The sequence below is a fragment of the Malaclemys terrapin genome, chromosome 18 (assembly GCF_027887155.1).
Source record: "Malaclemys terrapin pileata isolate rMalTer1 chromosome 18, rMalTer1.hap1, whole genome shotgun sequence".
Taxonomy (NCBI): domain Eukaryota; kingdom Metazoa; phylum Chordata; order Testudines; family Emydidae; genus Malaclemys; species Malaclemys terrapin.
Window position 1 is genome coordinate 5,962,322 of NC_071522.1, and position 12,583 is coordinate 5,974,904.

Below are 12,583 nucleotides of genomic sequence, written 5' to 3' on the forward strand. Positions count from 1 at the left end.
TGATAGGGCTATTTGTTCAAATCCTTTACAACAAGTCCCAGTGCATTGAATGTAACAGGAGGCAGGTAACTGGTTTTAAAATGGAAAGGATAACTGTTCAGGGGAAGGGCACTATTTCTACCAAAAGAAAAGGAGATGATGTATCTAATCTATAGAGAGATATATCTATATTAAGATATATATAATTTGTAAAATAGGCAAAAGAATCCAGAATAGATGGTCACTGGGCCTGCAGGCTCATGGCCCCATAAATTTTAGGAAGGGGTGGCAGCCCCAGTCTCTTCTAGTGTTGCCTCACTGTCACTATGACAAATGAAAATGTGTACTTCAGCCTATGTCCAGTGACACCTCTGTTACCTTTTTCCCCCCTTAAGTCTTGAGATGTTGCTTTTAATTATAAATGTCATTTAAACATGTAAAGATGCACCATTTTGGTGCTTTTATTTTGCATGCAGGGTAAGGATTCTTCTCCTCAACATGAGTGCTTTGCAGCATGGTCTATCACTATCAACTTGTTTCTAGAGCTTGTGTGTCTCCATTTAAAAACAAAAACAACAAAAAAACCTTGAAATAGGCAATTGAAATATTACTGAGTGGCTGTGAGCTGGTAAAAAGGTCAAGCATGCAAAAGAGTAAGATTTATATTAGGACAGAGGGAAAGATCAGATGTCCAATGACTCACCACAGCACATTTTATACTAATTATTGAAATGCACCCAGAGACAGTTTATAGTAATAAAATGGCTTTATGTTCTGATATGTAAAATAAAATGTCCATGCTATGTAACAAAACATTTAAAAATTCCACACCACCTGTATCTAATGTGGTTTCATCTGTGGTATATATGTCTTTTGTCTAACCAATTCTTAGTTTTTACAGCAAGTGTGTAATTAAAAAAATCTTAAATAATGTCTTTCAAAAAAAAAACCCTTTCAACATTCATTTTTATTAAGTATTTCATTTGTAAAAAGCAAAGCTGAATTGGACAGGTGGCCTGCATTTGTGATATATATTTTTATATATATAAATAGCTATTCAGCATGCAAAAATTGTAGTGATTTCCCAAATCTGATTACAAAATCCACACATACTGTCTGTTGAATACGGTATATATGAATGTCCTGGCTAAAAATAACCTTCACTTCAGTGCCCTCAGGCTTGTCTAGCTTAAACATCTTCATCAATCTCTCCTCATTGGAATGGATTCAGCAAAGAGCAGAAGTGACTTCAATTTTTTTTATTTCTTTAGCCCTCCACCTATTCATTGATTGCTTGGCAAACAGGACCAAATTGCGTACTTAATTGAACCAAACTCCCACTATTATTTTTATGTATCCTTCTATTTGTTCTACAGTAACAGCTGGTGGTCCTGCATAGGACTGGAGACCTAATGTGGTGTATATACATAGAAAAAGATGCAATTCCTTCCCAATAAAACTATTCAGTTGAAATCAGTGGGAGTTTTGTTTAATAAAGAATGCAGAATTTCCCCCCTAAGTGTCCATGTCTCGTAATGGCTGGGTTTTTTGTTTGTTTGGATGAATGAATTCTTGCAGGCCTTTGATAATTGAAGGAGGTATCCTTCCATTTGTCACCTGGAAATAATTCCACAGTAAAAATATTAGCAACAAATATATTGGTCACAGCTTTTCACACCTCCACTGATACTTGAATTAAAATGTGTGTGTGTGGGGGGGGGGGAATTGGTTCACTGTCTCCACTGTCCTGAAAACAACTCCCTTCAGTTCAGTGCAAATAAAATTAGTTGTTTTTTTAATAGAATATTAGGGTTGGAAGGGACCTCAGGAGGTCATCTAGTCCAACCCCATCCTCAAAGCAGGACCAATCCCCAGATCCCTCAAGGATTGAACTCCCAACCCTGGGTTTAGCAGGCCAATGCTCAAACCACTGAGCTATCCCTCCCCACCTATTTAGAGGCTATTACACTGTGAAATAGTGGGAATGGTGGAAACCCCATTTCTAAAGCCATTTAAAACTAGACTGGACAAATCTCAAGCCATTATGGTGCAGTGTCTGGGAGAAACAGAACCAAGAAGCCGATGACATGGGTTCTGTTCCTAGTTCTCCAATTGGCTTCTTACGTATGCAGCCTCAGGGCAAGTCACTTCACTGAGATTCTGCTTCCCCAGCTATAAGTGGGCTAATAATGCTTATCCACTGCTGAGGATAGAAACAGTCCTAGATGAAAAGAGCTATGACGTGCAGACATTGGATTACAATTGATGGTTTTGTCTTTAATTGTTATAAGCCCCATAAACTAAGGGTAATAATTTCCCCAAAAATCTGCTGTTTTAAACAAAGGAAAAGGACCAGCCATGTCACATTTTAGTAATTCGGACGGTCCTTAGAGGGCTAGTAGGACTGAATTAATTTAGAAGAGATTGATGAATCCAGGCCATTGAGCCAAGAGTTACTTTGTACAGAATTGTCTATGTGTAAAGATACAAACGCCTCATACACACACACCCCCTTTGGAAATGTACATGTGTGTAGGTTTCACTGAAGTGCAAGTTACCCACAGGAATTAACACTGAAGTAACATTGTTCAGGAGCAGTAACACTAGCTGTTTTGTTACTTAGATAGTAGAATCATCCATCAGTCCAGTTTTCCACAGTCCCCATTCCTGAATGGTACGGTAATGAAGATTCCCTCGAGAGTGAAAAGCTTTGTGAGTACAGAAATTCGTTTGCTGTGTTTAAGTGCGGAGATGGGGGCTTCCTCTCGCAAACAGATGGGTGCACTCTTTCCCTCGGGAAGGATGAAGGAGGAACTCGCTCCCGAACCTGAGACTGGGACAGTTGATTGTAGACACTGAAGGGGCTATTACCTGGTGGTTGTGAGCTTTGACTTGTGATAGAGGGGAGTCTTGGCATCATGGTGGTGGTTGTAAAATGAGCAGGGAAAGGCTGATAAGGCACAGTTTCCATTGTCTGAACGCTGTAGCTGGTGTAAGGTGCAACAGAAGTCCACATATTGCAGCTCAAAGGGGGAGGGGGAGGAGGCGGCAAGTCATCGACTGTTGAGACACCTGCGATTTCAGCCCCAGAACCTGAGTACATACAAGCTTCCCTAGGTGTCACCTCACTGCAATAGGAAGGACTTAACATCTGCTGGTCATATGGAGGTGGCGAACGAAAATAATGATCTTCTCCTACAGCTGAGGAGGCTTCCAGATAGGAGCGTTTGCAGGGCAGGTCTAAATGCCGAGCACTTTCTGTAAACAAAGAAATAAGCATTTAGGGAAAGGTTTCCAGTGTAACACATTACATTGTCAAGCCCTCAAAAAGCTTATGGATTCACCTTAAAAGCATGTGAATCTTACAGTCATTTTACTAGGTTACTGGCATTGTTATTCCGGCGAATCCAGTTAAGCTACTTAATTTTGAAAAACAATATTTAATATTAAAAAGGCATTACACTGTTCATGTTAGTCTAATCCAATCGGCCTTAAAGCATTTTTCGGCTACGTTTATCAGCTTAAATAAGTGATCTGGGTTACTACTTTTACAGCCAGAGATTACTTTTCATTCATCCAGATAACTGAGGACCACGACGCTTTTGACAAATTCAAGAAGTCTTTTTAAATGTCTTATCGCAACCTTTCTTCCTGTCCTCACAAAAATGACTATACATTTACCAGGTATTCACGTCAAAGGCTGCAGAAATATTTCAAGATAAAGCCAAGGGAAAGTGCTCTGGTAAGGATTTCTGCTATGTGCTAGAGACGCTGTCTCTTTCAATTGACTTTGTATGTTGTTTACAGGCATTCTATCATTAGGAACTATTTACTGTAGGAGAAGCAGCAACTCTACCAGCTATTATTATAGTTTTGCATTGCAGTTCTTATTACCTGTGTCTTCACCAAGGCTGAGATTAATTAGCAGCAAAGGAGACATGGTAGTATAAGGATTTTTCTCACCAAAGCCCTTCCATTTAATTTAAAAACAAAAGAATCTGACATGATCTCATCTGATACTGGTCTGAAGGGAGCAGTTAAAAGCTGGTTACATTTAAAAACTGGCTCAGCGGGCAAAGAAAATGTCTACAGCTAGCTTCTGTAGTCAAAAATAGACAGACGTTAAACTTACTAAAGGCTTGATTCTGAAAAGTGCTGAGCATGTACAACTCCCCATAATCTCACTGGCAGTTGGAGGAGCTCAGCACATTTCAGGATCAGGCCTCAGTTGCATAAACTTTCTGATTACATAGACATATGTAACAGTTTGTAATTGAATGTATAATTTACCAACATAATCTCACTCCTTTAGACACACGCCATGATGCTCTGCTTTGCTTGTTTGCTCTAGTTTAGGGCCTAAGTCGGTCTTTTTTTGGGGGGGGGGCGCTATAGGGTAATAAGCACTACTCTCAATAGTGTTTGCAGGATCAGGACTTAGATCTAATCCCCAGCCCACCGGAATCCGCGGAAAGACTTGCACTGAGCTTTGCATCAGGCTCTTTAGGGTGGCAAATGAGACTAACCACTGTGGCACTATAGAAGTGATATATAATAATCACTTATGGCACTATCCTGTCACCTTTCTGATGACATGAATTTTATTCCATGAGTAGTACTGTATTTCTTTCAATGAGACTCTTCACCCGTACTACTCGGTGTGAGTCAAGGTGGTAGCTGAGTCCCTAGTGTGTCATAATAGTTGTTTCTAGATTCTCCTTTGGTGCACTTCACTGAACACGTTTAAAGTGCAGAGACAAATGGCAACTTTACGCACAGATTTAGAGTACAAATGAATTTGCTTGTCGGCTATATTTTGAGCTCAGATAATTTAGAACTTGAATTTCCTACATTTAAAATATTGTATCATGAATATTGACATCCAAAATATCACTTCCCTTAGCACCTTAGCATTGTTCTCAGGGCCTGATCCTACAAGGGCCTGTATACTCGGGCAAACCACTGAGCAATCATAACTTGCAATGAAGACAGCAGAGCACCTTGACAGATTGTACTCAAAATACTATCCAAATCAGAAGTTCCACCAGTGCTTTGCACAGCACAGCTCTCCTCGCCCTGGAGAGACAGGAAAAGGTGCCAAAGAATCTACTAGGGTGTTTTGTTTTGTATATGGAGGAAGATCTATAAAGGTCTGTTACCTCTTCTTTTCAGGCAGTGATAAAAGAGCCCTGAATCTCTCTGTGCTGTGAAGGTGTTGAGTGGTAGATCTTGAGTATCGGAAGCAGCAAACGGCATATGAGCACCATTCTCATACTGATAATGCTGAAGGGTCTGGTGATTCCCATGGAGTGGGTTGACATCTGTTTTTGTTGAAAGCTGGCCATGAGTGGAAACCAACCTCTGCCTCATGATGCTTTTGGAAATCACTGGATATTCTTTGCTGCAGGCGAGAAAAGTTATTTACTAGTTAGATAGCGGGCAGCCCTTGCAGGACAAAATACTACTACTTTAGCATTCCTATAGCACCTTGCAGCCAAGGATTTCAAGGCATTTTACTAAACAAAAATAAATTAACCAAGTTTCACAACCACTGTGTGGCAGTAGCTGAGTATTATAACTACTATCATAGCTTGAGCCACAGAGTGGTGCAAATTGGTGGCCGAGCCAGGCTTAGAACGCTGGAGCCCCTTGCTCCTACTCATTAGCCTACATTTGCTCTCCCAAAGCCCTGTTCCCATAGTGTATTGGATTGGAACAAAAACCCCACTGAGTGCATTTCATACATCCATACCCACACATTGCATCAGTGCCCTCTGATGGCAGAGGTTAGAACTAGATACTGTACTCTAAACAGCTGCCATCTCATTGCTCTTTTTATCCATACCTTTGTAGCCGTGCCACACGCAAATCGCTGTCATCGCTTCCCCTGAATCCCTTGGCAAATGGGTTGTTTTCAATTTTCAGCTGGGTTATCTTTAAAAGAATGAAACAAAACAGGAATCAGTCACTAGTGTCTCAGAACCACACGTAGGGTTGGGGGACTAGGTTTGTAGATCTGAAAAGATGCATGTAAAAAAGCATCATCCAGTGGCAGTCAGCGTCTACTTCCTGCACCGCTTCAGTCACCTAAAGATGCTACAGCGGAAGGGGCTGGATCAGTTGAAAATCAGAGAGGCCTGAGCTGCAAAGTTTGGGTCTAGAGCTGAACTTTCCCAAAAGGCCTTTTTTTATCTTATTTTCCAGGGTTGAAGGCAGGAGGTTTGGGCTTGAGATAAGGGCACAGTGAGGACTGACCGTTTTTATTCAGTGCTATCATTAGGGAAAATGTACCTTTTGTGGCCTAAAGTAAAGGTCTTCAGAACAGAGACCTGGGTGGATAGCCGCCACCTACCCCTTTTAAACCATCTTCCCTGACCCCAGGCAGTGTCTTCTAGCCCCTTCCCTTATGGCTGAGAAGAATTACTACTGCTTTATAGTCACTATTGCTCAGAAATACACTAGCCTTTCCAGAGACTAAGTCCACCACAGTGATCCAAACCCCTCCCCCTGAGATCAATTTCTATAACTTCATGAAAATTTTGCAAAAAAAAAAAAAAAAATCACACACACTAGGGGAAGTTATAGGGCCGTGGGTAAAGTTTCATTTAAAAATATTCATTAGTTTCACCCCTCAAAAAACACAAGTAAACAAGCCTCTTCTCTCATTCCCCCCTCTCCCTCCGCAAACACACACATGAAATTAAAACCGCACACAAAAGTCACAGGAAAGAGTGGTGGGTTGCAGGGTATTCTCTAAACTATGTTCTCTTTTAACAAATGATTTTTGTGGAGAATATGGGAAGGGTTTCAGAAGCTGGGAAATTTCGCATTAACACTCAGCTAAGTAGAAAAAGCAGAGCAGATCCACCAAATCCCCTTAAGACCTTAGTAATAACTTCAGTCTCTTTTATAAACTATATGTACACAGAAATCACTTCACCCACCCTATAATGCAGATATGCAGAAACATACCCTGCAATCTAACACGTGCACAGCACCACTACCCAACTGATTAGTGAAGAGGAGCTACAGGAAGATTTTATGGAGACAGACTATAGTTACCAAAGGTGATCACTCTTTCCCCCCTACCCTTGAGAATAGTGCTATGGAATCGTTAAGGCTCAGAAATGATCAGGACCTCAGTTTTATTTCTCAAGAAAAAGGGCATCTCCCATAGCACAATGCTGGGCCAAGCCCACCTCTGGGGAAAAGAACACAGAAATCCAAAGATGAAAGTCAAACGGGACCATTATGGTCATCTACACTGCTGTAACACAGGCCTTAAACTTTCACTTGGTAATTTCTTCAGTAAGCAGACTGTGGTTGTGCTAGAACATCTCTTTAAGACCGACAGCTGAGTGAAAGGCTTCAAGTGATTGCAATTCCACCAGCATTATTTTCCCATTGTTCTAATTGTGTTTCAATAGCTATGGAGTCACCTAATCTACGTCTTACAGCACCTGGCATTTTCCTTGGTGACCCCACGCAGGCTTACTTTCTAAACTCACACTTGATGATGAAACTCCAGGTGATACACCCAAGCAATTGCACCTTTAGATCTGGAGTCTTGTCACTGATGTTAGTTGTTTGTCTCAGCACCTCTGTGACTCACCGTAATCACTTGGACTTTTAGAAAAATACCACAATCCATAGAGTTCAACTTTTTCAGGCAGGAGCACTAAAAGTGCTACACAAGCTGTGTGGTTGTTTTCACATTTTTTTTTGCTCTGGTTGCTAAAACCATAACCACCAGCAAGTAGATTGAGGCTTTTCAGTTTACAAAGGCATGCTTCTGCCCCCTTGTAGTTCAACGGCAGCAAAGCCACAATTTTAACTTAATTAAAAATGAGCATAACCTGGATTTGCCAAAAATATTTGTGAAAACAGGGCTTTGATGAAAAAAAAATGGGCCAGACTTGGAGCTGTTAAACCCAGAATAACGCTATTGCCTTCCCGGGGTTTACACCATTGTAACTTAGGGGGGGGAAAGGAGGGGACACACACACACACACACAAAAAAAAAAAACACCACTCATGGCCTCAGAGCCCATCTCAACTGATTTGGGCTCACGCTGCAGAGCTAAAAATAGTAGTGTAGATTTTTGGACTTGGACTGGTTTCTGAGACATCGCAAGCGTGAATCACTTAACCTGCCCCTGGAGGTGGGTTTTTTTGAAAATTTTACCCATAGTCTGAGCAGAGAGGGTGTGACGTTGTGCAGTCTATATGGTTTTATAAAAAACTTGATAATAAGTCAATATAATGTAACTGAGATAGTTTTAGAGAAAATACGGTAATAAGTGAATGTAAGTAACTGGGATATGCCTCATGCAAAAGGTCTCTTGTAAGGTATCATTCCAAAGCTTATAATCTACTGAATGTGATCATCTGATTTGTATAAATGTACCACTCTTGTATCTAAAACTAGAAATATAAAATGTAACTCTGAGGGCCTATTGTAATTGGGTAAAGTGTGGACCATTAATGATGGTTTGGAATCTTGATGACTCCCATTGTCTGCAGATGGCTGTATTTACCTGTGAGTCTTCCTGTATATGTGTGTGCTGGCAAGTGAGTAATGAAGTCTTGCAGTGACATGTGATCATGTCACCTGAACTGGAATCCATCTTTAACTTGGTGCTTTTCCAGTGAGGGGGGGTGGAAACCCAGAGAGACAAAGAGTTCCCGCCTTATGAAAAGATATATAAAGGGGGGAAGAGAACAGGGAGGGAGAGGAGCCATCATGAAGAATCCCCTAGCTATCACCTGAGCTGCAACAAGAGCTGCACCAGGGGAAAGAATTGTGCCCAGGCCTGGAAGGTGTCCAGTCTGAGAAAAACTTACTGAAGCATCTCTGAGGGTGAGATTATCTGTATTCAGTTTGATTAGGCATAGATTTGCGCATTTTATTTTATTTTGCTTGTGACTTACTTTGTTCTGTCTGTTACTACTTTGAACCACTTAAATCCTACTGTCTGTATTTAATAAAATCACTTTCTATTTAGTAATTCACTCAGAGTATGTATTAATACCTGGGGGAGCAAACAACTGTGCATATCTCTCTATCAGTGTTATAGAGGGCGAACAATTTATGAGTTTGCCCTGCATAAACTTTATGCAGGGCAAAACGGATTTATCTGGGTTTAGACCCCGTTGGGAGTTGGGCATCTGAGTGCTAAAGACAAGCACGCTACTGCGAGCTGCTTTCAGGTAAACTTGCAGCTTTGGGACAAGTGATTCAGACCCTGGGTCTGTGTCTGGAGCCAGACGGGAGTGTCTGGCTCAGCAAGACAGGGTGCTGGAGTCCTGAGCTGGCAGGGAAAACAGAAGCAGGGGTAGTCTTTGCACATCGGGTGGCAGCTCCCAAGGGGGTTTCTGTGATCCAACCCGTCACAGAGGGGTTTACCCCAAAGTCATCTGGCAGTAACTTTCATGCCAATACCTTAAATATTTCCTCAAGGAACAATAAAACTCCTTATACAACACACGGCGAGCAGCTTTGTGGGTGCATGCATACATCCAGCACGTCATGCAAAGAAGGCTGCCTTGCATGGGAAAGAGCTTTTAATAACTTTCCTACTGATTTGAAGCAGCCCCTGGAGCACTGACACTCAAACCACTTTGGTTAATACCAACTTTAAGGGACTCTGAAGATGTGGGGGCAGCAAACATGTCAAAGTAGTTGTGGGGCGGGGGGGGGGGGAGGGGCCTGGGCCTGCTGCTGCTTAGTCAATGGCACAACTCCCAATGATTTCAGTAGGAGTAAGGTAGAGCTCACAATGTCATCTCCGAGTTTATTGCCCCATCCCAGGCCTCAGGAGCTCCTCTCTTGTGATTCACATGTAACAAGATACCAAGGAAATAAAAATATCTAAGAAATATTGACTGAATGCTAAACAACTGTGAATTACAAGGCAATAAAGCTTTCATCCGTGATGTCCTCACTTGCATTAGGGCTTGCAGTTCACACTTCCTAGTTGGTCTTTCTATATTTCCTCCTCTTCCCTGCCCCCACAAACAACACTTGAATCTTATCAGGGTTTTTCCCACAGTCTTTTCATTTTTCTGCTTCCCCTCATCTATGTTCTTGGATTCTCCGGCTGTCTCCTGAGTTTCCCCTCTGGTAATAAAGTTCAGTTGCCTCATCAAGTTTCCCCACAATCCTCTCAATCTCTGCATTTATTTACTCTCCCTGCCCCTGCTGTAATCTTCTCTCAATTCTCTTGCTTTTGTGCACCCTTTGTTTCTTCCTGCTGTTCACCCTGAAGCTCATAGTGGTAGCCTTCCAAGGTGACCTCTTCCAAGTCCCTCTTTAAAAGTAATTTCTTAAGCCACACCATTTTTGTGCCTGATCCTTCAGTTTTTGCCTTCTACTGGTGAACATTAGCAGCTCCTTGGGGAAGAGCCCCTGTTTACGGCTGTGTTTGTCAACCCCACCGTACATCTCTAATGTTACGACAACGATGGGCCACGGTGGTGGAATCTTCATGATGCGCTCAGGTGAAAGGCACCAACGTTTGGAAAGTAACTGTTGTCAAGGGTTGCTTTCTCTGATGCAGCATGCCTAGCCTCATCTCTTCCAGGCCCCTTCCCCTCCAAACACAGAGTAACAATTCTGTGCTCCTCCTCTGCTTCCCACCCACTGAAAACTGATCTTTAAAATAATTACCACCAAATTATTTTCTATCAGAATACTGACCCAGGAGCTCTGGAAGTGGGCATAAGGCATCTCTTCCCAAAGGGTGTGTACATTCATACCAACTTTATACAAGTCTAAGAAATACCATAGACAAACAGCCCTGCATTACTATGCTGTTATGGTAACACAAGAGCAACACTCAACCTCGTCTCCTCATGCATTTGATTGCAAATGAAAATATGAATAATTTCCATGCGGAGGGAGTGGTAATGTGCAAAGGTTATTGATAGTTTGAAGGGAGTATACACACATACTATGGCCCTGAACTCCAGTCACTCCTACAATGTATTCTGTCTCTGACATGGGGCAGAATCCAGATAGCCACCTTAGCAGGCAGGGGCGAGTGGGAGCTGGCTAAGGGTTTTCTGGCAAGTACCTGTACCATCCACCATTTGGCTCTTATTTCCAAAAATGCTGCTGTAATTAGCATCTGTACTTTCAATAACGCTTTAACAATATCCCTTACCCAACAGAATGAAAATTATAAAAGAGCTTCTCCCCCCTGTCATAATGGATCTGCTGGTATTTGTAATCAAAGAAGGGATGCGTCAATACGTGAACGTAGCCAACATTGGATGCCACTTTCAACAGCTGTCAGGAGCTGCTCTGTGCAGACTGTAAACTGAGCCTGGCGTTGATGTTGTTGGCTCCATGTTGGATGGAGTCCGTGCTCTCTTTTCCCCCCGCTTTGATTCACTAGTGGATTCTGTGGTAGCCTAACAATCATCTGAGGAACCACAAGAAGCTTAAGGCCTTGCCTGCCTCCCCACCCACAGACCAACATGAAGCCACGTAAGCCTTAATTTAATTTCTTTGATGCTGTAACATGCAGCCTGACTTGATTCTGCTGCAGTCACAACACATTTTTAAACAAGCCCCTTTTGGCAGCAGAAATAATAATTTCCATTGTGTTCCTGCTATTCTTTTTCTTCAAAGAAATTTGAGATGACTGTTAGGTAGAGATATATGAGAGCTCAAATATTAATGCTTTGGGGTTGAAATTTCTCCCCCACTTCAATGCAAAATCTTTGGCACGTAAGGTGAAACCCTAGCCCCACTGAAGTGGATACGAGAATTGCCACTGACTTCAACAGAACCAGGATTCCATCCTGCCTGCATCTACCCCAAAAGGGAAGTTTGGGGTAAATATACCCGGAAAGATCTACTGCCTAGACCGGTGTGCATGCAGGGTGGAGCTGGGGATTTTACCCAGTAGCATTATGCTCATTTCAACTTCATATTCAACTGTGAAATCAAGCTCTCGATTCTCTTTCAGAGAAGCTGCCGTTATTAATAAGTGCACCTCTGGCTGGCTGAAGGTTTCTTGAGCCAAGGAGTTTGGCAATTGGCTGAAATCTGGAAAACAGACCTTTTAAAGATGATGTGCAATTCCTGTGGTTCTGGGGGTTTCATTATCGATGCCAGAAAGGATGGTTTTCTAATGAAGAACTTATTATGTATTTAGCACTGTGAGATGATGATTTGCTCCAGGCCACACACTGAGTCCATGGCAGCGCGGAGATTAGATCACAGGAGTCACTGGCTCCTCGTCCTCTAGCTCATGTGCTCCACTAGCGGTGCAGCAGGTCTGCACTACCTCGGCTCTGGGGGTCATCAGGTTCAAATCCAGGCAGTGCGAGGGAGCCCTTTAGCCTTGGAGGTAGGCACATGGAGTTCCACTTGTTTTGCTCGGTCGTGACATTTCAGAGGTGACATTAACAAAGCTCGTCACATGGACGGTGAAGGTTAGATTTTCAAAAGAGCTCCGCTCCCATTTAGACACCAACATGAAGGGCTCAGCTCTCTGCAGCTGCGATAGTTCTCCATAGAACTGCTATAAGCGGAGTTCTTTTGAAAATCTGGCCCTAAAGATCCCTAACAGTAGTGGTTTGTCCTGGTAACTTT

The 12,583-nt window shown here is 42.3% G+C and overlaps 1 protein-coding gene across 4 annotated transcripts in view; it reads right to left on the bottom strand.

The window, feature by feature from the left end:
- Positions 1-928: 928 nt before the first annotated feature.
- The window catches only part of TBX4 (T-box transcription factor 4), a 68,805-nt gene continuing 57,150 nt past the window's right edge, over positions 929-12,583 (bottom strand). For all 4 annotated transcript variants that reach the window (XM_054008806.1, XM_054008808.1, XM_054008805.1 and 1 more), the window contains 3 exons: positions 5,825-5,913; positions 5,139-5,380; positions 929-3,237 (listed from right to left, as the gene is read on the bottom strand). In XM_054008806.1, coding sequence (XP_053864781.1) covers positions 2,612-3,237; positions 5,139-5,380; positions 5,825-5,913 — 957 coding nt within the window. In that variant the 3' untranslated portion in view covers positions 929-2,611. The remainder of the gene's footprint in view (positions 3,238-5,138; positions 5,381-5,824; positions 5,914-12,583) is intronic.